The sequence below is a fragment of the Podarcis bocagei genome (assembly GCF_964188305.1).
Source record: "Podarcis bocagei genome assembly, chromosome: 13".
In the NCBI taxonomy this organism is placed as follows: Eukaryota; Metazoa; Chordata; class Lepidosauria; order Squamata; family Lacertidae; genus Podarcis; species Podarcis bocagei.
The window spans coordinates 27,198,829-27,224,705 of NC_138138.1; the positions used below are offsets into that span (position 1 = coordinate 27,198,829).

The 25,877-nt window shown below is 46.3% G+C and overlaps 1 protein-coding gene across 2 annotated transcripts; it reads right to left on the bottom strand.

Annotated features, from left to right (window-relative positions):
- Window positions 1–1,362: 1,362 nt before the first annotated feature.
- On the bottom strand, window positions 1,363–25,363 carry CDC6 (cell division cycle 6). Of its 2 annotated transcripts, none has more exons than XM_081168674.1 (12): window positions 25,240–25,363; window positions 20,290–20,469; window positions 19,031–19,291; window positions 16,873–17,072; window positions 15,040–15,215; window positions 14,244–14,350; window positions 13,010–13,149; window positions 11,421–11,521; window positions 7,270–7,334; window positions 6,010–6,227; window positions 4,963–5,103; window positions 1,363–2,512 (listed from the first exon to the last, which is right to left on the bottom strand). In XM_081168674.1, the coding sequence occupies exons 2-12, from the start codon at window positions 20,459–20,461 to the stop codon at window positions 2,426–2,428; spliced, it is 1,668 nt and encodes a 555-aa protein (XP_081024800.1). In that variant the 5' UTR covers window positions 20,462–20,469; window positions 25,240–25,363; the 3' UTR covers window positions 1,363–2,425. The 2 variants fall into 2 exon arrangements, with proteins under 2 accessions (XP_081024800.1, XP_081024799.1); XM_081168673.1 differs by having other exon boundaries at window positions 25,202–25,295.
- Window positions 25,364–25,877: the final 514 nt, after the last annotated feature.

Here is a 25,877-nt window from a genome sequence, read left to right on the forward strand (position 1 = left end):
AGAAAACATCACGTTGTTTATCTGCCGACTCTCCCCACCCCGCTTTCTTTTCACTCAAAATACATACAGCCCTGGGGTGGAGAATAGATGCCCATGCTGTACGAAGCGCTGTCTCGCTTTCAAGGTCCTGGTAGCTAGCAAAATATGATTTAAAATGCAGCTGCCCATCTGCTCTCAATCCTTCCCAAAGCCTGCTTTCTATTAGCCGTGAATGCTCTAGGCCTTTAACTCTTTGAAAGCTGGCTCGCCGTGGTGCACGGCCTTGCTTTACTAACAATGTTAGGAGCCCAAAGTCTCGGTGTGGTTCTCTAGGCCCTATGGATGACAGCACAGCTATTAAAACTGGAGGGGGAAGAAAATTGGGGATCTTGCAGGTTAGCAATACTGAACTTTGGTGGTGATGGGCCTGAGCAATTTATTCCAGAGGGTATTGCAAAGGGTTAACCACCTAAGGGTTCGACTAGGAGACAGAGCCACAAAATCCCACTCGCCCCCCCTTTTTATTACTGGGCTGGTTTCTCTTAACACTGTCACGGATTTTTAACACCCGATGCCATTGTGGTTTACAGGAGCCAGCCATCAGGGCTGCAGATGGGTCAAGTCAACCCACTCTGCTGTGTTTGAACAAGCAAGTTGCCAAAGCCACTCTGACTTGCCAAAAAAATACAAAAAATGCATGTAGTAAGTCTCCCAGCTTCTGCCACTCAGCTGTAAACAAAGTTCCACAAACTATGGTACTGGGCAGCATGGAAACTTAGGGGACAATATGGATAAAATTGAAGGTCCTTGGCAGTTCAATCATAGCTGGGCTAACTAGAATATTTGCAAAGGGGTGAATGCTCCTAATATTTTGTCACACACAAAAGTCAGACAGAACCAACTGCAACAGATGCTGAATGGAAGCACAAATCTGGAAGAAGACAAGGGCAGCATACGGAATGCGTAAAAGCACTATTTGCAAGTATATTGTGACGTGACATTCAAGGCGACACATGACAAAGAGTCTAGTGAGCACTAAACCACAATCCGCAGGGCTTGTTGCATTTCTAGATGAATGCCAATGTAGAATTAACACCCCCAAACGTGCACCCTTGTGTATAGGAAATCCTGAGCAGTTGCTGCTTGAAGATACTTGAAACACGATTGCAGCCCTGCTCTAACGGACAAGAGATTAACACTGGGTGCTCCCTCACTTACGAAGCTGCCACTGGGGAAAGCAACGCACCACACGACACGAAGGATGCAGCTTAGGAATCCTATGCAAGGGAATCTGCGCCACCTCGTTGCCTTAAAGGAACCAGCACACAAAGTTGTGAATCTGAGCCCCAACTAAACAAAACGCACACGCCACACACCAAAACCATAATCAGGACTGTTTTAATCTATAAAAATTTTTAAAAAGCAATGCAAATATACTCCATCTGTTGTTTTTTAAAAAAACAAACATCTGGCTGTAAATACGCATTTCAGTACATCTCAAATACTATAAACTCATGGGGTGGGGTGGGAAAAAGATGTTCTGAAATTTCCCTCACCAGGGCTGCAAGCCACTCAAAGAGGGAGGGGCGCAGTGTGGAAACCCAAGGCAGCATTTCATGGTAACTATAAGAATTTTGAGTTCCACACAAAGGCATCAGACTAAGCAGCCGGCAGTTCGCAGAAGTGGCTCAGAAACGAAACAGACCAGCTCTTTGCCCCAGGCCGCAACCAGTTCCAGCTCCAAGGCTGCATCCACAGTTCATAAACGTTAAGACGCTTGGAGACTTCAGGTTTGTGTGCCTCGCTCTCTCTCGCTAAGCCCCACTGCAGCTCCTGAGATGCTAAGCCTCAGCATGACTGACATCTGCTTCGCGGAAACAGCCTTGACTTCAAAGGAGCCTGCGAGAGAAGCTGCTGCCTCCTTATTTCCTCCTGTGACGTTAATGGTTTTTGTTTCTGGCAAATGGGCTCTCTTGCTGACAGCCTTCATCCTCTTTCATCTTGGGTGCTTAAGACAGGCAGACGCCCCAGGAGTGACACAAGCAGCCCCAGTATGTGTGCAGGTGGAGGGCGGGCAGGGGGGGAGAGATGTTAACACCGTTGGCGTGTGTTTCTCCCTCTGGGATTCATAAAAAGAAAACGGGAAGTGTAGGAAAGGGGAGATACCTAGGCGAAGGGTGGAAGTCCAGCTCCTAAAAATTAACTGAGTCAGCTCCATTCCACCCATTGCTTAGGATACCTTGCAGTTTAAAAAACACCCATTGGAAAAATAGACAGGGCATCTTTATAACACTGATGCTGCTGGGGCCAGCGGGGGTAGGGGGAGGAGTAGGGATAATCATAATCGTCCACCCACTGATATGCCTCATGAAATGTTTCCGGCGAGAAGTTACGGTCCATTAGTTAGGAACATTCTGTGCAAGAAGGGAGGTGAGAGCACGAACTCTTAAATCCCCTCGGCCAAGATGCTTCCAACCAAAACTCCATCCTTGAGGGCATGTTCCACGTCCTTCTCTTCTATCTTCAGGAAGACCTGGGAAGAAAAGGATTTGTCAGGCTGGAAACTGGTAGTCAGCATCCATCGTTGCAAAAAAGCACGGTCTCTACAGGAGGCCACTCCTTGTAGGACGCTGGAAATCACTAGGCCTCCGTAATGGGAAGATGGGGAGAGAGAATACAGGCACACCTGCTATACACAATGCCATCCAAACAGCTCCGCTTCCACCCAGTGCCCAAAGCCCGCATTGCAACGGTAGCTAAATCGTATGGTGACTCTTGCAGAATTTCACAACCTGTCATGGGATTCCCCCACTGCCAATTCCCAAGGTTGTAGACTCATAGGATTTGGGACACCTGAGGGGCCATCTGGTCCAAACCCCTGCAAGACAAGAATCTCAACACTGAGTCTGCCATCCAATCTGAAAGCATACCAGGCCCTGCATAGCTTTGCAAATGTGCTAGCAGTTTTATTGCTGCGCTACTAGATGGAAGGTGGAACATTTGTGGGCAGAGGGAGGAGGCCCAAAACCATCAGGTACAGTGGGTGTCTTGTATCTTTATACTTCCTTCATCCAGCACTTGCTTTCTTCCTCAAGCTGCAGAACCAACCAATTTTGGCCATCAAACAAAATTCAACCATCACGGCTTCTTCTCTTGACAGCTCCTCGCTCCACAGAAGGATTCCCATTGTTTGCATAGATAAAATGCCATCCTGCGGCAGGCATTCTCCACCTTTTCAAAACTTACTTAGCTCAGGGCTAAGGTTTTGGGGGGACAGGATAGCAGGGGGACCTCCATTATCTCTGTGCAGCAGAGCCAATGGCGCCATGGCGGCCCCAAAGTGCCCTGTGATGCTCCTGAGACTTTTCACAGCTGCACTGGTGGTGGCAGATCTTACACAGGCAGATCAACTGATGTCAGGGACTGGTTGGACGCAGAGGAGTGGTGGGAGGAACCCATCTGGGGAACCCCCAAGGGAAGAGAAGGTTTCAGAAGGTGAAGAGGTAACAGGTCTTAGTGAGCTGGGAGAGTTGGTGGCAGAGAGCAGTCCAGAATCAGAGGCAGAAGCTGAAGCAGGAGAGGAGGGAGGCCAAGAGGTAGAGGTGGGTCAGGCTTGTGAAGAGGCATGGGTGTCTTCAGTTCCTGCTGCAACAAGCACCCCTCCCCATTGGCCTTCCAGAACCAGGAGAGGCATGAAGTGGGGAGTCTCTGATTGCTTGGAAAAAAACTCTGGAGAAGAGGAGACACTGCTGGCTGTGGGGAGGCAGGGACCTTTAGTCTTGGCATCTGCTTCATGGGGGCAGTTGTTGTGATCATTAGGCCTGACACTCCTGTGCAGATTCTGTCTTGCTAATAAAGTTATCTCCAGCTTACTCGGTGCGAATTTCTGCTGGCTTGCTCCTGTCAACTGACCTGGCAAGGAACCTCTGGGTTTTACACTTCTGCTCCCTTTTGGGCACACCTATGTGCAAGAATGCTGACATTTAATTCTCCATTATTTCTACACTTCTCCCTCCTATAGAAGGGTGCAGCCTCTTTCATCAGACTGACAGGAGGGGCTGTGCACTGTGGCTCTCCCACAGAGCTAAAACAAAGGAGAACAAGAAAGATGCAGCAGTTCTCCCACCAACACAGCTAAGGCAGGCTGAGGAGGGAGACAGATGCATTTAAGGAAGCCAGCAGGGAATTTTCAGGCATCAAAGCAGCCTGGCACCCAAAGTTTTCCAGAGGAGGCTGGGACCATGAACCACTGGGGCAAATCATCACTGCTCAGTGTTATTTCTTCCACTATACTGGAGTGGTGGAATCAACATGTTTCCAGTGACTGTGCTGAGGACCAATGAAATAAGGAAACGCTGCACACTGAGTCCTTAGGGGGAGAGTATATTCTTAATCTAAATCTGTGTTTCCCAAACTTGGGTCTCCAGCTGTTTTTGGACTACAGTTCCTATCATCCCCGACCACTGGTCCTGCTAGATAGGGATGATGGGAATTGTAGTCCAAAAGCAAGCTGGGGACCCAGGTTTGGGAAACACAGATCTAAATAAATGTAAAACCACTTTAAAAGGCAGGGGGCTAATTCCAATGCCATGCATTTCCACGGCAAAGCACACACCCCTTTCTCAAAGGCTTATTGTAATTTGCTGAGGGACACAAAATTTTTCGCATCTCAGCACACAATTTAGTTCTGATGTTTACTAGCAAACTGCCCCATCAAATATATTCAGCAGCCCCATATATAGAGTGGGACTATTGGGTTCATCTACCACAGCACAATCCTTTCTGAGTGGTGGCGGCTCTCTCCTTGCATTGGGATTCTTTTAGTTAGAGATGCTGAGAGTGAACATGGGTCCTTCAGCATGCAGAGCACGTGTCCCACCACCAGATCATGGCCCTTTCTGAGAGGTGAAGGGTACCCTGGATACTGCCCTCCCCACCCCTGCTGGAGTCCAGGCCATAGCAAAAGTAGGTCTGCAGTAGTACCTTAGTCAGACGCGCTTCTTTAGTCTTCTTCAAGCCCACAATGCCTCTGGATTCCAGGAGAGCCGAAAGCGACAGGCATTCTGATTGGCCAACAGCTCCTACTTTCTGCTTGCGGCAAACCTTGCTGTAGGCCTCATGCAGCTAGGAGGAAATGCCATTGAAAAAACACAGCGTTTTTGAGTAGAGGAAACAGAAAAGTGTGCATAATGCAACTTGCTCTCTATGGCTTCCTCCAAGTGTCCCAGGCTAGCTAGTTCCCTCTTTGTGGCTTCTAACTGAATAAGAGGTCTCCTGCCCATGTCCCGCATAGCCCAGCCAAAGCTGCTGGCAAAGCAACACACAAGTGCTGCTCCACACCTCTGGCATATGAGCACTGCTACTAGTCCAACCCCCCTGAAATGCAGGGATATGCAGCTGTCCCGTACAGGTATCAAACCTGCAACCATGGCGTTATCAGCACCATGCTTTAACCAAGTGAGCTATCCAGGCTGACTTGATAGTGGAGAGACACAAAACCCTTCCACTCCACAGTAGTTTAGGATGGGTAGAATAATACTCAAAGACAAGACAGAGGTTTTTAGGGTGCAATGCATGTAGCCTATGCTGCACCAAACACTACTAAAAGACATTACAAGCCATCATCTTCCACTCCGTTCCTACATAAAACTTACTTCTGTAAGCAAACAGTTCTCATTAACTCCCATGGCCTTTAAAAAACAAAAAACAAAAAAAAAAAGAAGGACGGGAGACGTAAGAGGAGAGGAAGAGAGAGGCAGATGGAGCCAATTCCCTTGAAGGGTTTTTGGGGACTCTAGTTCTTTGTGTACTGCACGTCCCGCATAAACAGCCAAACATTTTTAAGTGGGTCCATGGTAGGACTCAGAGAAACTCCTTGTGCACTTCTTCCTTTGTGCTCCCGAGGACTCTGGTTTTAAGAGACGAACCCTTGTGCTGCAAAGCAAAGCTCCTTGCCATGTAAGAGTGGTATAATACACTAGCAGTGGCAATTTGAAGAGGTTGGGGGGCAGAGAGAATCTGCACACTCACCTTTCCCAGCGTCACCTCTTTGGTTTTCTGTTGCCTGGTTAAGAGCAGCAAAGAACAGACCAAGATTTTCTGCTGCAAGGGAAAGGTATTGGCATCGTCACGGCCTGCACCTGAGGCCAAACGGTCACCGTACACATCAGAGATCACCCGGGATACGTGGGCCAGTCCCACCCGCTGGGGTACTGCTGAGTCTGTGGCTGGCTTAGAAGAGGATTTGCCTGAGGACGGGAGAAGTCAGAAAGAAGACTGTGAGCAGCTGAATGGAGAGTAAGGCAGTGCAGGTAGAGCTCAATAGGAAGGTCCTGGCATGGGTTGTATCTTCAAAAGGCAAAGCTTCATTCCCATATGATTGTTGCACAGTGGTACCTCGGGTTACATACGCTTCAGGTTGCAGACTCCACTAACCCAAAAATATTACCTTGGGTTAAGAACTTTGCTTCAGGATGAGGACAGAAATCGTGCTCCGGCGACGCGGCAGCAGCAGGAGGCCCCATTAGCTAAAGTGGTGCTTCGGGTTAAGAACAGTTTCAGGTTAAGATCGGACCTCCGGAACGAATTAAGTACTTAGCCCGAGGTACCACTGTAATGTATACACTCTTCTTGTGTTTATATGCTGCCTTTGGGCCAAAGAGCTCAAAGTGGCATAGCTAGAGTTCCCAGGCAGTCTCATATTCAGGCAATGACCAGACCCAGACCAACTTGCCTAACACAGACTTAAAACGGTGTATCTGCTCTCCATCCTGCCCATTCTGAAGCAGAAGTAACAGATGTCCGCACCATTTATACATTACAGCAAATGAGAAAAAGATGAGGCATGGTGGACCCAAAGCTATTGCAACACTACACATTCAGAGTACAATGTCCCTAAGCTGCACAGATTTTCAGTTCACTTTGGGAGATGCTTTGAAAACCGAAATCGCTTGTTTTCATGCTCCCTGGACGTAGTAGTAGCTTCACACCTGCATTTGCACTGCTCAAGTTACACTTAAAGCCAGTGCAGGAAAGACAAGGAGCAGGTGTTCACCTCCCTCTGCAGGGCTGACTGCTGGAAGGGAGAACATTTTTCCCGTACCAGCCAGCTGCACGTTCCTCTCTGTCTCCCTTCACCACTGCCCCCCACATCCCTCAGCAAGGCCTGAACAAGTCCCTGGGAAGGAACGCTACCAACTAGGGTCAGGAAAGCATTTAATGAAACATGACAGCACTGCACAGCAGCCTAGGACCTGCTCAGGGGGAAGAGCGGGGAGGAAAGCTACTTACAGGCAGGCAGCAGTTTAAGCACAGTTTGACTCTTCACATCTGACTCCACAATTTCAATGGCCCTCCTAAGGACAAGAGTAACATTTCAGACAAAGGCGTTAGTTCCCTGCTAATGCTTTTTATCAATCCCCAACACAGGGCTACTCCAGATTTTCTCATTAAGTTGTCCACTGAAAGACCAGTTCCATTGGGCTATCCATCCTTCAATTCTCATCTAGTCCCCTTGAATTGATGGATGGAAGACAGGGTAACTCGCAACATAGGAACGGAGCACAATTCCGAGCACAATTCAAAGTGCTGGTGTTGACCTTTAAAGCCCTAAACGGCCTCGGCCCAGTATACCTGAAGGAGCGTCTCCACCTCCACCGTTCTGCCCGGACGCTGAGGTCCAGCGCCGAGGGCCTTCTGGCAGTTCCCTCATTGCGAGAAGCAAAGCTACAGGGAACCAGGCAGAGGGCCTTCTCAGTAGTGGCGCCTGCCCTGTGGAACGCCCTCCCATCAGATGTCAAAGCGATGAATTAGAAGACATTTAGAAGACATCTTAAGGCAGCCCTGTTCAGGGAAGCTTTTAATCTGTGATATTTTACTGTATTTTTTGTTTCTATGGAAGCCGCCCAGAGTGGCTGGGGAAACCCAGCCAGATGGGCGGGGAACAAATAAATTTATTATTATTATTATTATTATTATTATTATTATTATTATTATTATTATTATTATTATAGACACAGGTTTGTTTGGACAAATATATTGATATTTGGAATGAGGTTATACAGAATATAGTTGGTACAATATTGAATATATATGATATTGCACTTTCCCCCACTTTATTTTGTACAACTGGGGGGGGGGGAAAACACCTTTAAATATTATTAATAATAGTAAGAGTAATGATAGCAAGTCATCATCATCTCCCATCTGGCAACAGATATTACAGCAGGCTGCAACAGTGGGTGACATGGAAAGCAGGGTCATTTCCAGGAGCAGCTTAACCTGTAGTCCTCCAGAGGTTGCTGAACACTATACCACCCATCATCCCTGACCACTGGCCATGCTGGCAAGGGTTTCTGGGAGTTGGAGTTCCATGACAGGTGCAGCATATGCCAAACCAACCTCCCCTGGCCCATTCCAGCAGCTCCATTAGGCTCCTCCCATTTCCATTTTGGCGGCTCATTTGTAAGCAACTAGCATTTTAAGGACTGGCGCTTGAGTTTCCTTATTTTGTCCCGCTTCCCCATCCCTTTACGGCTATGGAGGTAGGGAGCATATGGTTCGATTAAGCTTATCTTCATAAGCAGTCGCCCAAAAAGATTGAGAGAGAGAAGAAGGGAGGAGACTGTGCCTGGATGTAACCGGTTATGGGACCTGACCCATCAACGAAAATCAGCAGTCCAGAAGGACTGTGTTTCTAGGCTTTTGTCTGTTGTCATAATAAGGTACCTAACCAGCCCGTAATTTTATCATACCATGTGGCTGTTCTGTCTTTCTCACCCCAATCCTGCTCTCAAAGCAGTGTTGAAAAGTCACAAGAGGGAAAACTATGCAAGCAAAAACCCCCACCCCACCCATAGGAGACCTGGAGTGGCACATGCATGGCCCATTAATGGGAGCTCATTACAATCTTGCCTCTTAATGAGACTAACGCTCTATTTGTTGTAGTGGAAGCGATGCTGGAGGCAGTTCTCAACCCGAAGCCCCAGTGCCAACCACTGTCTAATTTGGGCACCCCACGGGGGGTGCGGAGCACGGCTAAATCTCTGTTTAAGTTGACAAATACTCCAATCAGACTAAGCTAAAACAAAACTAAGCCAAAACTAAAGATGTTTGGACATATACCCTAACTAGGGTTGCCATATTCCCAACATTTTTTTAAGGTCGAACTTGCTGAACTTTTTTGGGACATCTTTTTGTTGATTTTTTTTTAAGTGTACCCGCTTTGCCATACGTCAAAGGGAAGGGGGGGAAAATTAAACTCTTCTAGTTTTCATTTATTTTAGGGAAAGAGAATATACTTAATGCTCCCATTAAATTCAATGGGCTCTTAACATTGGCTAAATGCTCCCCTAGAATCTGTTGTTTGATAGGTTTTGTATCAACTTTAACGAATTCATGTATTTCTCCTACTGGTTTTCAGTATTTTATGAGATTATTCAGGGGCAAATTTTATTTTGATTTTTTAAAAAGAAATGTAATTTATTTTAGGAAGTTTGTACATACAAACTACTTTGTGTTGATAGTTATGACCTATGGTCAAGTCAAAATGAAATTAAAATCTGCCGGAGACAAAGCTTTTATGAGAACCCCATCAATAAAAACAACAGACCAAATTATAAATGTGTGGAAGGATAATCTGCGTCTTACAAGAATGCAAAGGTGGGGCTCTAACAGGCCTAGCTGGAGGGTGTTGGGAGAAGAGCATAATGAACAACAACAACTTATACCTTGCCCATCTGACTGGGTTGCCCCAGCCACTCTGGGTGGCTTCCAACAGAATATAAAAAACGTAATGAAACATCAGACATTAAAAACTTCCCGATACAGGGCTACCTTCAGATGTCTTCAGAAAGTTGTATAATTGTTTATCTCCTTGACATCTGATAGGAGGACATTCCACAGGGAGGGTGCCACTACCGAAAAGACCCCCAGCCTGGTTCCCTGTAACTTTACTTCTTGCAGGGCGGGAACCGCTGGACGGCCCTGGGAGCTGGACCTCATTGACTGGGCAGAACGATGGGGGTGCAGACGCTCCCTCAGGTATACAGGACCGAGGCCATTTAGGGCTTTAAAGGTCAGCACCAGCACTTTGAATTGTGCTTGGAAATGTACTGGGAGTCATGTACTTCTTTTAGGACTGCTGTTATATGGTCCTGGCAGCCGCTCCCAGTCGCTGGTTTGCCAGCCACATTCTGGATTAGTTGGTAGTTGTCAACAAATGGGGGAAAAGGGGAGCACCATAAAGTGAAACACACACACAGGCAGCCACAAAGCCTCAACCATGCTCAGAATATAGAAATATTCTATCTTCTGAGCACGGTTCAGGCAAGCAGTGGCTTCCCCTTATGTTCCTTGGTTGGTATTTCTCTCTCTCTCTCTCTCTCTCTCTCTCTCTCTCTCTCTCTCTCTCACACACACACACACACACACACACACACACACACACACAGACGTTTGCTCTGCTGTAGATGCTAAGGAAACTGCTGCGTGCAAAATTGACAGGTCCATTTTGATATGACAGAGACAGCAAGAGCAAGTGGTATGTAATGGCTGCCTATTGAGTTCCTGGCCACGATGGTATGTGGTCCCTGACCCTTTTCTTCCAAGAGAATTTCGCACTTGGGGAGGAGGGCTACAATCCAAGAATCGGGAGTCCACTCCCAATTCTTCTATCTCTTAACCATTGCTTGTAAGTTTCAAGTTGCAAACTTGATGTTTCCTGCACTGGACATCATATACATTGGGCCCAAGAAAGACGGCCGCTGTTTCCTCCCAAATGGGCTGATGAGCCAACCTCTGAGGTCTGGCAGGGAGGTTCCTACCACGGTCTCGTTTCCTTTCCAAACCTATGAGCAGCTAAACCCTATTTCACACACACACACGCGAGAAAGATTTGTGCCAACATCCCTGAAAAGTAACAGCCGTGCCCTTCCTTCTGCCAAGGGGTCACGTCTATCATCAGCCTGTGCTGAAGTACATGTTTTTACCCCCAAAAAAATTGTTGAGTCAAACAGAGGAAGAGGCAGCCCCCAAGCAAATGCCTGGGCAAGGTCAAGGAAGGCAGAAAGCAACTCCCCGTAAAGCCAACTTGCAAGGGAAAAGGAAGTACTTCTAAGCACCATAAAGATGTCTGCTTGAGAACTGTTAATGAGAGCCTTTTGCAATCCAAATGTAATTAACCAATCTATAATCGCAGCAGGGAGGACCAATTCCTCTCACCCTTCATAGGTAATGGGCTGTGAACGTTTCCAGACATTAACACAGTCAGGAACAGGAAGCACCCTCCCCTCTTACCACAAAGGCATGAGGGCTCTCCCCCGCTCTCTCTCTCTCCCTCCACCTCCCAGGCAGGGGGACCAAACAGCATAATGAAGCTTTAAATCACATCCCACATGCGCTGTAATTAGCTCGGGTTTTTAAGAGTGCTATATATTCTTCACCTGCAGATGTCCAGAGCTTTGCGCGCATCCCCAGAGACAGCAGAGACTTTCCGAGCACAGAACTGGATGGCGGCGTGGTCCAGCACCTGCTCCCCTGACACCTAAGGGACAGGGAGAAGAAAACAGGAGCTGCAAGAGAAATCTTGGAAGCTGTGCTGCGTGACATTTTCCTGGATTCAGTAAAAAAAAAAAACAACCAAAAGGGTTTTGGGGGGCATGTGTAAAGGCAGCGCATTTGTAACAGCCCAAGAACTCTTTGTTTTGTCCAACTTACAGTCTTTAATCCCCACCCCCCCGACTTCCGACCTTATTTGTTGCCACCAGGAAGTGGCATAGAGCAGTGTTTCCCAACCGGTGTTCCGCGGCACACTACTGTGCCGTGAGACATCGGCTGGTGTGCCGTGGGAGGGAGGCGGGCGAGTCGGGCGGCGAGAGGCGGCGGCGGCGAGGATCCGCGTCGAGCCGGGGGCGGCTCCGCGGTGGTGGTGCCGAGCGGCGGGGCAGCGCGCGCAAAAGGGAGGAGCGCGAGACAGCGGAGGAGGAGGAGGCCGGCATGTCCGGGCAGCAGCAGCAACAGCAACTCCCGCTGCCGCCCCCTCCTCCGCCCGCTATCGCCGCCACCACCACAACAGCCGCCGCCGCCTCAGCTGCCGCCGTCCCTCAGTCCCTCGCTCTGCTGCCTCCTCCCACCCCGGCAAGGGGGAGGGAAAAAACTTTCACTTTTGTGCGTCCCTCCCGGCGTGACGCTGCGCGCTGACGTCACGGGGCGGGGCTTTAATGGTGGTGTGCCGCGAGATTTTTTTCCGGTAAACAGGTGTGCCGTTGCCCAAAAACGTTTGGGAAACACTGGCATAGAGACATGGAGAGCAAAGGGCTTAGCAAGCAACAAGACAGGCTAGGACTGATTTATCAGTAAATACAATGTCAGCATGCTGCTGCCAAGAGGGCTGCGTGGAGCTCCTGGATGTGTATGTACTGCACCAAAACGGAGCGAATTTAATTGACTGGTGATCTGCTACCAGGCCACGTTCAAGGTCATCATCCATCAGTTGGTTTCAGATGTCTTGTAAATACATTGTCCCTTTTTGCCCAAGCTTTCCCTGATCCACAGGTTTGGACCCTCTTATTACTGAATTGCCATTTTTATCTTTAAAAAAAAAAACAAAAACACACCACTGTTTCACTCTTTTATATGCTGTAACTCTGTTTATGGCATAGCAGCATCTCATTTCCCCCAGATTACTAGCATTCTGTGCCTTCCTTCACTTTACAAAGTAGCCACTGCTCTCGCAAGAGAAAGTGGGCTGGTTCTCAAACACAGGGAACCTGGAAAGCACCCCTAGTGCCAAGGCACAAGGGAGGTATATATTTTGCATGTTAAGATAATAACAAATTTAGCAGGGTTCCAGAGCAGAAGTGATTGTGCCTTCTGCAGGTCATTTAGGTGTATTCTGTATTCTCATTTTGTATTTTTCTGTTGCAAACCGCCCTGGGATCTTTGGATGAAAGGCAGAATACAAATTTTACAACAATAACAACAGCAACAACAACAGGACAGGAATTTTGGAACTCGGCTTCTGAGATCTTACCTGCTTAAGGCGTTCCTGGAGGATGGAGGCAAGCTGGTCTTTGTTGTACGGGGGAAAGTTTAGCAGCTGTGGCCTGCACTTGGGACGGGCTTGCAGGCGGGGCAGGATGCGATCTGTGAGGTCCAGAGCATTGGCTATCCCTACCAATGAGAAGAGATACTTAGAGGCCTTGGAGACACCCAATTTCTATCCTTCTATACCTTTCTATCCTTCTTACCCCATAGCTTCCCACTCATATAGCTTGCCTCAGAAATGAAGGGACCGCATTCTTAAAATAGGAGACCACACAACAAAAACAAGAATTCACATACAGCTTGAAGTGTTCACCTAGAATGCTGACCTTGCACCTGCTGTCTGAAATACAGCTCCACATACCTTCACACTGCATTTGAGGGACCACACAGACCCACAAAATAAGTTCACGAAAAGACCTTATATTCCATCAACGCCTAGCCAATGAATATGACGGAGAAGTGTAGACCTCATATAGAAGCTTAAGAATTAGCAACTTTCTTGTGGCATGCTGCGATAAACTTGCATGTTCCATTAAGCCACCTGGAGCTCCAGGGTTTCAGGCAATTGCTCAGCCTTTGGTCTGTATCCCATAGGCTGGTCAGTGGAAGGCTGGTGGGTGAGTGGTCCTGCAGTTTGTACAGGGAACTCGCCCAGGTGGCTTTCCCGTCTCCCTTCAGATGTTCTATTTCTGTCAAAGGATGCACTGAACCGATTTACGAATAACTCATTCCTCCACCAAAGGGAGTGAGGTGGGCAGTGGCGTACAATCCTACTGGAACAAGTGCCTGATCTGGTTTGGGGAGGCCTTAAAGCCAAATGTCCTCGGCAGGTCCACGCACTCCTCACTGCCTCCTGTTGTTCCTCCTCCCTCTGCCTTCACTGGCCTTGTTGCCTTCGCCATGCCATATTCATGTAGCAAAATTGGGCCCAGTCTGCATAATATCCTTGCCTCCAACTAGTGGGTTCAGACAGGTGACTAGGAAGGTGGTGGCTTGCTCCTGTTTTCCAGACACTTGTGTCTTCTGGGCCACAGAGAGAGGACAGGCGTACAAGCAGTGAACGGGAGGGACGGTGGCAGGAGCGAGGGCCCTGTGGCTGGCAGTGTGTGGGTGCTTGAAGATTTCCAACTGTGCCACCCACCGCACAATGCCAGTCCTGAAGTCTGAAGTTCCTCTCTCCTGAAACATAGGATTGGGCGTCATTAACTCTTGACACTCACCGATGAGAACGAGCCGGGAGTTGGGGAGGGAAGGCCACTCAAACATCGTGTACAGCACATCCTGCCCTTTGCTGTCCAGCTGATCCATCTCATCTAACACAACCAAACTGTGAAGATGAAAGACAAGAGCATGTGATGTGCTACGGTAAGAACATCCTTTCTGCCACTGTCACAGCATCCAAACACCCATCAAATGCAGGCAGCCCCATGGCATCCTTGGCACAGGACTGAAACTGCACCTCTCCTGCCAGATACCCTATGCTATTTAGGCAGGGTAGAATAAAATATTTCAAATTATAATCACTAGCTTCTTTAAAAAAAAGAAATAGTAGTAAATGTTTCTAGCCCTGCACAAGACTGAATTGATCTCTCAAATTCTTAGGTCCAGAATCAAATTTACCATTATCCAAAAGACTAAGTGTCCACACCCCGCCCCCAGTCTGTTATCAAAATATGGGCATTTAGATTGATACTGCTAAACTCTCTCTGACAGCAATGTTTACGGCTCAGCCACATATACTGCACCAAATGCACAGCAAAGAGAAAGTGCCCAGTATAATAGGCCTTAGATATTATAGCTGTTGAAGACCTTTCAGACTAAACCCATATTTCTCTAAACCTCATTAAGAGACTTTTATGAAAGGTTTATAGCACAAAATGTGCCTTGCCACTCAAAACACAACAGTGACGTGAGGATGCCTGTCCAACAGAGGTTATGGCTATCCTGTGGCAGACCTGCTCAAAACTGGCTAGTTTTAAGAATGTCCCCCTCCTACCACAAAGGGCTTGTACTTACACCATGGGTGCACTTTCTGATGTCAACCGTTTCACCAGCCTTCTGATCACATCACCCCTGGCTGCTTTGTCTGCTCCAGCCTGGCCCAATTGTACAGCCATTGCTGGGAACACAGCCTGGGAGCTTCTCAGAGCCATGCAGTTCAGGACTATGGTCTGACACCCAGCGAGCTCCGCCTGGCAGGGAGACAAAGGAGTGTTTTAGAGTAGATCAAACTTTGCAATAGAGTACAAGTAGTGCAATAAAGAGACAGCGATTCCACAGACCATCACTGAGCAGAAGTACCTGCAAGGAAACTGTGGAGGACAGGAAATTACAGGAGGCCACTTTCTTGTGCCTGGGGGACCAATAATCCAGCATGAGGGATGATCAAATATACTCTCTTAAGCAAAACTGCCAAGCTGCCCCCACCAGGCACAAATTATAAGCATACCGACCTGGAAAGGCAGGTCCTTGAAATCCATAGAATAGCCATGTGTTCACATATATCTTGTAGGGGCAACATATTTTCAATTCAGGCAGCACACCAAAGCATGGTCTGTGTCAACCATAGCTTAAAACTCTTATCAGTTTGAGCATCCAAATGTTCAGCTAAGCTATGCTTTAGAGTTGTTTGTCTGCTTTCATTTCCCCACTTCTTCAGCACTTCCTAAGTTCACTCCTACTTTTGGAAACAAAGCAGTGGTTGTCCCTATGGTTTGTCAATTCGGATACCACACCAAACTTTAGTTAGCACAAAACCAAGGTTCCTATACCCATCTTAAATTAGAGATATGATTTGCTGGCCAAATACAAAACACAGTAAAGCTTCCTTAACCTTGTTTTGGAATATTAAAAGTGTAAGATATACAGGCAAAAAGTATTTTATGGGCATTGGAGTGATTGCAGGAAAAGGTTCTCACTGGGCTCTGAATTCACATAGTTCTACCACACCTAATGGCATATGGGAGAATTCTGAAAGAAGAGTAGACCCAAAGCTGTATCATATAATGTTAAATGCCATTTATCAGAGCTGGGCAATGGTTCTTCCGGCATTACCGTCTTTTTCGCTCTATAGGACGCATTTTTTCCCCTCCAAAAATTAAGGGGAAATGTATGTGCATCCTATAGAGCAAATACAGGCTGCGCGGCTAAGCCCAAAGCCAAAACAGGGAGACGGAGCGCTGCGGAGCGCTCCGTCTCGCTCTTCTAGCTTGGGGTTAGCTGTGCAAAGCCTCTGCAGGGCAGCAGGGTGCCTTCACCCCGCTGCCCTGCAGATGCTAAAAAGGCTGTCCCCGAAGCCAGAACTGTTCTGTTCTAGCTTGGGGATGGCTGCGCAAAGCCTCCACAGGGCAGCGGGGTGCCTGCAGAGGCTCCAAAGGCTGTCCCCGAAGCCTGAAAGGCGCTGCAAAGGCTTCAGGGATCTTTGAGGCTGGCAGTGGGGGAAAGCAGCGCTTCCCCCCTGCCAGCCAAAAAGAGCAGGTTGAAAGGAACCTGAAGCCTCCGGAGCCCAGAGGGAACTCCTGCCGCACTCCAGAGGCTTCGGGTTGCCTTCACTGAAGCCTGAAGAGCGAGAGGGGTCAGTGCGCACTGACTCCTCTCGCTCTCCAGGCTTCCAAGGTAGCCGCCTGAAGCCTCCAGAGTGCAGTGAGAACTCCCGCTGTGCTCCAGAGGCTTTGGGTGAATGCACCTTGAACGCACCTAGTTTTAGAGGGGGAGAACAAGAAAAAAAAAATTCCCCCTGTTCTCCCCCCCCTATGGTCCGGTGCGTCCTATAGAGCGAAAAATACGGTATGCTTCATAGCAAAAGTCTGAAAGAGGACCAGCGTCTAAATTCAAATCCAGCAGTTTTACCTTTAAGTCCATCAGGGCCCTGTTGAGGCAGGCAGTTTTCCCAGTGCCTGGAGCTCCAGAGATATAAAGGCTTCCTGGGATCTCCCTAGAGACATGCTCTCTCAGGAATCTATGAAGAACACCTGTCTCTTTCTCCCTTGCATGCAGCTGGTCCGGAAGAGCCGTGTGTAGGAGACTCTTTGCCTGCTGGTAACAAGTGCCTGTATAAACAAAATGAAGACAGGTTTAGAACAAATAAAACACCTCAATATACCTAACAAAAAACTATACAAATAGTAATTGTACAACTCTCTTCTAACAGAGACAACAGTAGACAAAAAACAGCAATTCGGCTGTGATAAAAATGAATGTATTGCCGAGAATGTTGTTTTTATTTCAGACATTGCAAATTGTGGACAAGATGGATTGTTTTAAGAGGTGGCAGAGAGATATCTCTAGATTTGTCTGGCAGGGCAAGAAGCCCAGAATAAAATTTAAGATACTGACAGATGCAAAGGAAAGGGGTAGATTTGCCCTGCCAGACCTTAAACTTTACTATGAATCAGCAGCATTTTGCTGGTTGAAAGAATGGCTACTTCTTGAAAACACAGACATTTTGGATTTAGAAGGTTTTAACAATGTATTTGGTTGGCATGCATATTTATGGTATGATAAGGTCAAAGCTCATAAAGCATTTAAAAATCATATTGTCAGGAAAGCTTTGTTTAATGTTTGGATAAGATATAAGGATTTGTTGGAAAATAAAACCCCAAGGTGGCTGTCACCAATGGAAGCAAAAGCTTTGAAAAAGCTCAATATGGAGGCCAAATGGCCGACATACTGGGAAATTTTGGAACAAGACGGAGATAGATTGAAATTGCAGAGTTTTGAGAAATTAAAAAACAAAGTGAGAGACTGGCTTCATTATTATCAGATAATGGAGACATATAATTTGGATAAGAAAATTGGCTTCCAGGTGGAAAAGTCAAAATTAGAAACAGAACTGTTAGAACCCAAAACTAAGAATTTGTCAAGAATGGGCAGAAATGACTGGCAGAATCCGAGACCAGGGAGAAGAGTCGGTGAAAGAAGACTGGAAGAAATTCAAAGACTACTTACAGAAACATTGTAAAATTAATGAATGTTAGAAGGATGTTGGATAGAAACTAAGCGGTTTCCAGCTGTAATGCTTTAAGAGATATGAAAAAAAGAGGTTTTACAAATGGGTAAAAGTTTAATGGTAAGGATTTGCTGAACTAACAAATCGAACTGGAATACAAAGAAGGGAGGTATGAGGAGGTCCGAGGAAATAAGTGTATGGAAGTTATGTTATTGAAAATTAATGTGTGTTTTTAACTGTTTTTTTATTTTGTATGTTTATTTTTCTTTTTTCTTGTTATATCTTAAAAACTTTTAATAAATATCTTTTAAAAAAAACAAAAAACAAAAAAACCCACTGGAGTTAGGAAGAGATTTATTACAATAAATGAAAGATTACTTTTGCTGTCTCTTTTTAAAAGTTCCTTTTATTGAGCTGTTCTATCGTTGAAGCTAGCAGCAGCTGAAAGCAGATTGCTAGACTAAATAGACCCTTGCCTATTCAAACGTGTCTTGTACTGCTCTGTTTAATACTACTGATGTATTGCCTTGCTTTTTTGAACACTGCCTGTAGTTGTTAAGATTGCCGACATAAGAATCAAATAAGAATGTTCAAGAAGGGACGCCATTCTAACATTAACGTTGCTAATAAAAATTACTTGCAATATTTTGACCAGCAATAAATGACCAAAGATGAAAGGCAGTATGTCAAGCCCCTCTGTGATCACAGCTAAACCACAAATTTCAATGGTTTTTATTCCTTGGCTTCCCTCAAAGCATCCTAGGAACTGTAATTTTATGAGGTTGCTGAGAATGGTGAGAAATATTCCAACCCCTTCCATGGAACCACAGCAGGTCTTGCCTGCGGGTAATGTAACAATTGAAAAAGTCTGAAAATCATTTTGAATTTATGACACAGCCATGCCTTAAGTTTTCTCATTTTGTGGGAATAACAGTGAACTAGCCTTGGATTCTGAGGACTTAAGAGACTGAATTCTTTATAAACCCATTTTTAAAAATCCAAGCAACCGCAGAAGATGTAGTACCCAGTTCTTCCACCATACACAATGCTATTACATACCTTCTTGCTTAAAGAGACGAGTACACACCAGTTCTTTCCTTGGGTGGCGATGCTGCGGTGAAGCGTTAGGGGTTTCTTGACCACCACGAAAGGGAGAGGGAACCAAACTGCTGCCCTTAGTTGGAGATTTGGGGGTTGAACGCTCGCTGAAGAGTAAAGCCCGGCCCTTGGGAGAAGTGGGTGGAAAGCTATTCTCTTTTTTACCCTGCTTACTCGGGGAGCAAGGCAGCAACTGGGTGACATTGCAAAGATTGTCATCTCCTGTGGGAAACAAAGACACACCATGGCAAGTTTAGAAGAAAGCAGCAGCAGAAGAAAATGAATATGAAATACAGACAAGAACTCAGATGTAAAAGACAAGTTTGTCTGCCCTCTATTTTACCAGAGTTCATGTCTGCCATACAACATGATGTCTTTAAGATGCCTTTTGTTATTTCATTTAAAGTTTCAGAGCTCTTATTATCATAGGCATCATTTAGGAAAAGCACAAGCACAGGGCCTGTCAAATGCTCCCTTATTCAGAGAAGTGTTGCTGTGCTCTGCCTGTTCCTTCCCTCTGGACCCTTTGCAATGTACACTTACTGCATCAACCCTACTTGTTCTGACTTGCTACTGCAAAAACTCCAAATGCTGGGTTTAGAATACAAATAACCACTTCAATCTTTGTAGATAAGCCTGTCTGTAGGAATACTATTGAACAGAGCAATTATTTCAAGCACAGACTCTTCAGCAGTACACAAATAGGCCTACCTATGAATTACTTTTTATCTTTCGAGTTAGCCTTCATGGGAAATAGACCAGATGCTTTGCAAGAAAAAAATTGTCCCAATTCCACTCACTAACTCCAGGTAGGACCCGTCCAAAACCCTGCAGCCACTACCAGTCAGTGTTGACAATACTGAGATGCATGGCCTGAAGCTGTATAAGGCAGCTTTTCCTGTGTTCTTAACTCTGGTGTTCAATCTGAGAAAATCTTGGCATCACTTAGCAAAGTCCCATTCAATAATAATAATAATAATAATAATAATAATAATAATAATAATAATAATAAAAAATTTTTGTTTATACCCCGCCCTCCCTGGCCAGGGCCAGGCTCAGGGCAGCTAACACCAAATATAAAGTATAGTAAAACATAATAGGAAAACAACAACAGTTAATTAAAATACAGCTGGTTTAGTGCCAAGCAGAATGGCTGAGCAGGCTTTCTATATTAGAACGTGTTAGGATATTTTTGTTGGATGAAGAGAAAGGCAACTCACCAAGCCGTTTACGGGGGCTGAGAGGCAAGACCTGCTTCTGGGGTGACAGTGGGCTTGTGTCCAGTTTTGAAGCCTCCTCATTCTCTAGAGGTTTGTGACATCTCCTAATCGATTTCCGCTTTGGGAATTTGATGGTGCTCTGGCTTTCAGACTGAGATCTGGTACAAGGCATGATGGACACTGGAGCCCAAAGAGAGCAAATGAAAGACATTTAAGTTAAGTGTGCATGTGTGCGCGCGCACACACTTTTAAATTTCACAAATAGTTACAACTATCCTGTCCCCCAGCGATGCCTTTCCTCCCGCTAGGTGAACAACAAAATAAAGACCTGATTGGAACTGAGTATTTTCCCCTCCTTATTCACCAAAAACAGCTGAAGTCTTACATTTGGGCTTAAGGGGCTAGGCTCCCATACAGGTCTATGAACCCACACCTCTCTTTTTAGCAAGTTATTCACTATCCCCAGACGTCCTTGCCCCTGATGATTAATCATGCTCACCCCAGCACAAGCTCTTTATTTCCCATCCTTTGTTCACAACATGCCCCTCTCACCCATTCCTATATCTTGAAGGTAAGCTCAAGGTTAAACATTGACGACTGTCAAGGTGATAAACCTACCCACCACCTAACATAAAAATTGTTGGCTGAAATAGTTCGAAACCCAAATTCCTGCTGGATCATCACTCTCTGTTCCAGGAGCAGAGGCATACTGTGTTAAAAATACTCACCCCAACCTGCCTCATTTTGCTCATTTTGTGGCATCACTGTTGTTCTCTTTTCTTTTTATAGTGATAATTAAAAACAACCACCCTAAGACTTATTTTGCTTTACCTGTTTTAAGTACAGTAGCCAATGTTTTTAAATGATTATTATTGAAATACTTTATTGTCACTTGTACAATTTGTATACAGTGAGATTACACGAGCACCCCCCACTCAGCTCTCTTAGTCTTAATCCCTCTCGTTTACCGAAGCACACTCACCAAACCTGAAAGTCAGTTCCCCTGTTATCTAAGAAAAGCCCTTAGTATCCATTCCTTAAAAGGGCCTGGCAGTAAATTCTGATGCCAGAGTTGCCTGTTTTTCTCTACACTCTCCTGCCTTCCTTCCAGAATTACATAGGGGGGAGGTTTCCACTTGCTGATTTCAAAGATAAGACTGTTGGAAATATATATATATATATATATATATATATATATATATATATATATATATATATATGCAGGTTTTGGTGTCTTCGGGTGTCTTCCCGTGTAAGAGTTGGGGTGTCTAGGCGACGTTTCGACGAGGTCTCACTCGTCATCTTCAGGCTGGTGCTTTCGGCTTCTTGTTACTGGAACAGAGCAGGATCTCAGTGTTTGAGTTCCTATAAATACTGTTGAGGGGGTGTGGTGTATAGCCTCCAACGTTCTGGGCAGAGAGGAAGTTCCCAGGTTAGTGTGCCTTTTCTTCTTTTGTTCATTAATTACTTGAGGGATATCTTGAGTGATTTCTTGAGTGATATTCTGAGTACCACTTAGGAGGGTCATTAGGTGTGGATTAGTTGCTAAAGCTTTCGTGTCTTGACCTCTTGAGCTTGTGAAGAGTTTTTCTGAGAAGATGGCTGTACTGCAAATAGTTGTGCTCTGGCTTGGCTTCGTGTATAGGGGCGAGCTGTGGTTTTGTGCCCTGTGCCAGCCAGATCTGTGTAGGGATTGCAGGGGGGTGCAGCATCCGGAGGTGCCACTATGGTTTGGCTACTGGATGGTGTCTGTAATTTATCTGTGGAGAGGGTCTGGGTTTGGGTCTGGTGTGGTTGATTGGAGATGGCGTTCTGTGTGCCTCTGGTTCTGGTGTCGGTTTTTGTGGGGAGGGCTAATTTCCAGATGTCTGGCAGGCGGGACGTGTCGTCACGCTTGTTCATGTTGTGAGGGTGTTTCTCTATCTCGATGGCTTCCATGATTATTCTCTTGTGGTGATGTTCCATGTTAAAGAGCAATTTGGAATCTGCAAAATTAATTTCGTGTCCTGTTTCTTTCATGTGTTGGTAAAGAGAGGAAGTTTTTTCTTCTTTTTTGACGGCATTCTTGTGTTCTGCGATACGTGCATTTATTCGTCTGTTTGTTTGTCCAATGTACGTGGCTGGGCAGACTTTGCAGGGTATTTCATAGACCCCTTGGTTTTCTAGCTGGATTTTATCTTTGGGGTTTCTGAGGATATTGGCTATTTTTTGGTTGGTGCAAAAGGCTGTTTTGATATTGTGTTTATGGAGGATTTTGCTAATTTTATCTGTAGTGCCCTTGATATAAGGAAGGAGGGCCATGCCATTGTTTTCTTCTGTGTCTTGGTTTTTGGGGGGTGTTTCTTTTTGGATTAGCTTCGTAACCCTGTTTTGCTGGTATCCGTTGGCGATTAACACATTTGAGAGATTCTGTAACTCAGTTGTCAAGTGGTCTTTGTCAGCCAGGCGTTTGGTTCTGGAGATGAGAGTCTTGGCTACGGAGTTTATTTGTGCAGGGTGGTGGTGTGATTGTGCATGTAAGTAGCGGTTGGTGTGTGTTTTTTTCCGGTAGATAGTGTGTCCTAGGGAGCCATCAGGTTTTTTGTAGATTAGGACGTCAAGGAAGGGAAGTTGGTTGTTGGCTTCTATTTCCATAGTGAATTGTATTTTGGGGTGTAGGCTGTTGAGATGTGTGAGGAAGCTATCTAGTTTTTCCTTCCCGTGTGGCCAAATTACAAAGGTGTCGTCAACATATCTGAGCCAAAGTTTGGGTTTGTGTTCTGACTTGTCTAAAGCATTGGTTTCAAAGTGTTCCATGTACAGATTTGCGATGACCGGAGAGAGGGGTGATCCCATAGGTGCTCCTTCTATCTGTTTGTATCTTTGTCCATTGTGGATGAAGTACGTGTTGGTTAGGCAGTGGTTGGTCAGGTCCAGGATGTATTCGGGGGGATTGTATTTGTTTTGAATGGCTGTCAAGGCTTCATTAATGGGCACTTGTGTGAAGAGAGATACAACATCGAAGCTCACAAGTAGGTCATCGGGATGTAGGTTTTGCTTCTTTATTGTTTCTATGAACTGGAAGGAGTTTGTAACGTGTGAAGCGATAGATTCTGCATAGGGCTGAAGTTGCTTAGCGAGAAATTTAGCGAGATTTTGTAGAGGTGAGCCTATGGAGCTGACTATTGGTCTGAGTGGTGTTCCTTCTTTGTGTATCTTGGGGAGACCGTAGAGTTTGGGGCATCTGGATGATTTTTCTCTGGGGATGATTCTTAGCTGGATTTCTTCACTGATAGGAGAGGCTTTTATTTTGGATTTGGTGGTTTTTTCCAGATAGGTGGTGGGATCTGTTTTTATAGGTTGGTAGGTAGGGTCTTGGAGTAGATTTGATAGTTTTGCTTGGTAGTCCGATGTGTTCATCACAACAGTGGCATTACCTTTGTCTGCTGGGAGAATGATTATGTTGTTGTCTTTCCTCAGGTTGGTGAGTGCTTTCCGTTCTTCTTTGTGTAAATTGCTTCTGGGTGGTTTGCTGGAGCAGAGGATGTTGGTGACTTCAAGTCTGATTTTATTGGCTTCATCTGGGTTGATTTTGGTTAGGCTAGCTTCGACTCCGCATATGATGTTTTCCGTGGGGATGCGTCTCGGGGCGACTGCAAAGTTGAAACCTTTGGAGAGTACTTTGGTTTCAGTTGAGGTGAGGATCCTGTCTGATATGTTATGTACTGTTTGTTTCATGGGTTGTTGTGGAGGGTGGCTGGGCTTCTGGCGTTTCTCTAGTTTGTGGAGTTTGTTGGTGTGTGTGTCTGTCTTGTGAGAGGACTCAGTTTCAGCTCTCCAAACGGCTAGTTGTTTGCATTTGTCCCAGAGTGCAGGGTGGATTTTGTTACAGAGTTTGAGGTGAAGAGTGAGCAGATCTTTGTTGGTTTGGTTTAGTAGGTATCTTTTCTTATGTAGTTCGTTTCTGATTAGGGATAGTTCAGTTCGTTTCAGGATCCTTTCGGTAGCTGGGGTTTTAGAGTGGAATTTAAGTTGGAAGCATGTGGGAATTAAGTTGTTGTCTCGGCAGTTGCGTAGGAACAAGAGATCACATAAGATGGTGGCTCTTCGGATTTCTAGTTTCTCGTAGGTTCTTGTCAGCTGGAAGGTTTCAGTAACAAGAAGCCGAAAGCACCAGCCTGAAGATGACGAGTGAGACCTCGTCGAAACGTCGCCTAGACACCCCAACTCTTACACGGGAAGACACCCGAAGACACCAAAACCTGCATTCCTGTACCCGTGAAAATCTACGAAAGCATATATATATATATATATATATATATATATATATATATATATATATATTATACACACACACACACACACATTACACACACACACACACACACACACACACACACACAGTATTAAAACTGGAAGAAAAGAAATGCAATTTCAAATTCCCGCCCCCCAGCCATTAAAAAAAAAACCTCTTCAGTAACTTTAGGCCAGTCTCCAAAAGCCACACTGAAGGACGAGGTGGCCCATGAGATATGTGATCAGATCTCCCAACTTTTTATTACGGCGGGGGGGGGGGCGCAGAGGGCTTTTAGTTTGAATGGGAGTGGATTCAGGGGAGATGTTTTAATATCCCCACTCGCACTTTACCGCTCTAAATGACTCTTCCCCAAAGCGAAAAGTGAGCCAGTTGGGTCTCACGCCCCTCAGAAGCACATTGAGCGGATCTTGCTCCTTGGCGAGCGTGTCCTTAGGGCCAAAGCGCCCAAAAAGCCTTTGCAGCGAGACGTCTCACAGACGAACCCCCCTTTTTCCTGCCCTTTCCCTTTTTTCAAAATTTCTTAATTCACTGATAACAGCAGCAATAACCACTTCGCCTCCCCTCAGCCCCCCGCGCAACCCACGAACCCCCTCTCTGCTCCAAGCGCCTCCTTACAGCCAGAGCCTCTTTCGCGCGCCAACATGCGCACCTACCGTCAACCCGAACCTGCGGAGCCCAAGGGGCGCGAAGCTTCTTCCCGCAACCAACCCGCTTGACTAAATGAAGCGACTCCGCCTGCCCGCGCGTGGCCAACCGGCCCCGGTCCGCCCATTGGTTCCCCGGAGCGCGCGCGCCGGACCCGCCCAGCCAATCGCCGCTCTCCGCGCCAAACCTGAAACCTTCCGTCTGCCCAACTACATCCTGCCGCAACCGCGCTGGGCGTTCCAGCCAATCGGCTTCTTTCCCGTATCGCTCGGGCTCCTCCTATAAGGACCTGGTGTTGTTTTTTCCCTCCCTTTCTCTTTCCGAGGGGCGAAGCAGCGCACAGGGGACCCAACTTCCGGTTTGATTTTGGAACGTTCATCCCGCGCTCTGGGCGGGGCTTCGAAAGCCGCGAAGTTCCACAGATAAGACTCAGGCGGCTTCTTCTGATAAAGCCTTTTCTCTCCCCCCCTCCCATCAGTGGACTACAATCCCCAGAAAGCATTGCTGCAAAATAGATGCGAGATGTTGGGAGGAGCACGCTGGAATATGTAGTCCGGAAATGCGGTTTTTTCTTCCCCCAGGCTAGGAAAGCAGACGCACACTTCCGAGGCTTTCCGTGGCTGCGACTTTCTTGAATTCCACGGCT

Excerpts from the sequence above, each read along its gene's own strand:
- CDC6 (XM_081168673.1), bottom strand. The coding sequence starts at position 25,229 with ATGTTGGCGCGCGAAAGAGGCTCTGGCT. Across the intron at positions 13,150-14,243 it reads CTCCCGGCTCGTTCTCATCG|GGATAGCCAATGCTCTGGAC; the intron begins GTGAGTGTCAAG and ends TCTCATTGGTAG. Across the intron at positions 2,513-4,962 it reads AAGAAGCGCGTCTGACTAAG|GTCTTCCTGAAGATAGAAGA; the intron begins GTACTACTGCAG and ends TTTTCTTCCCAG.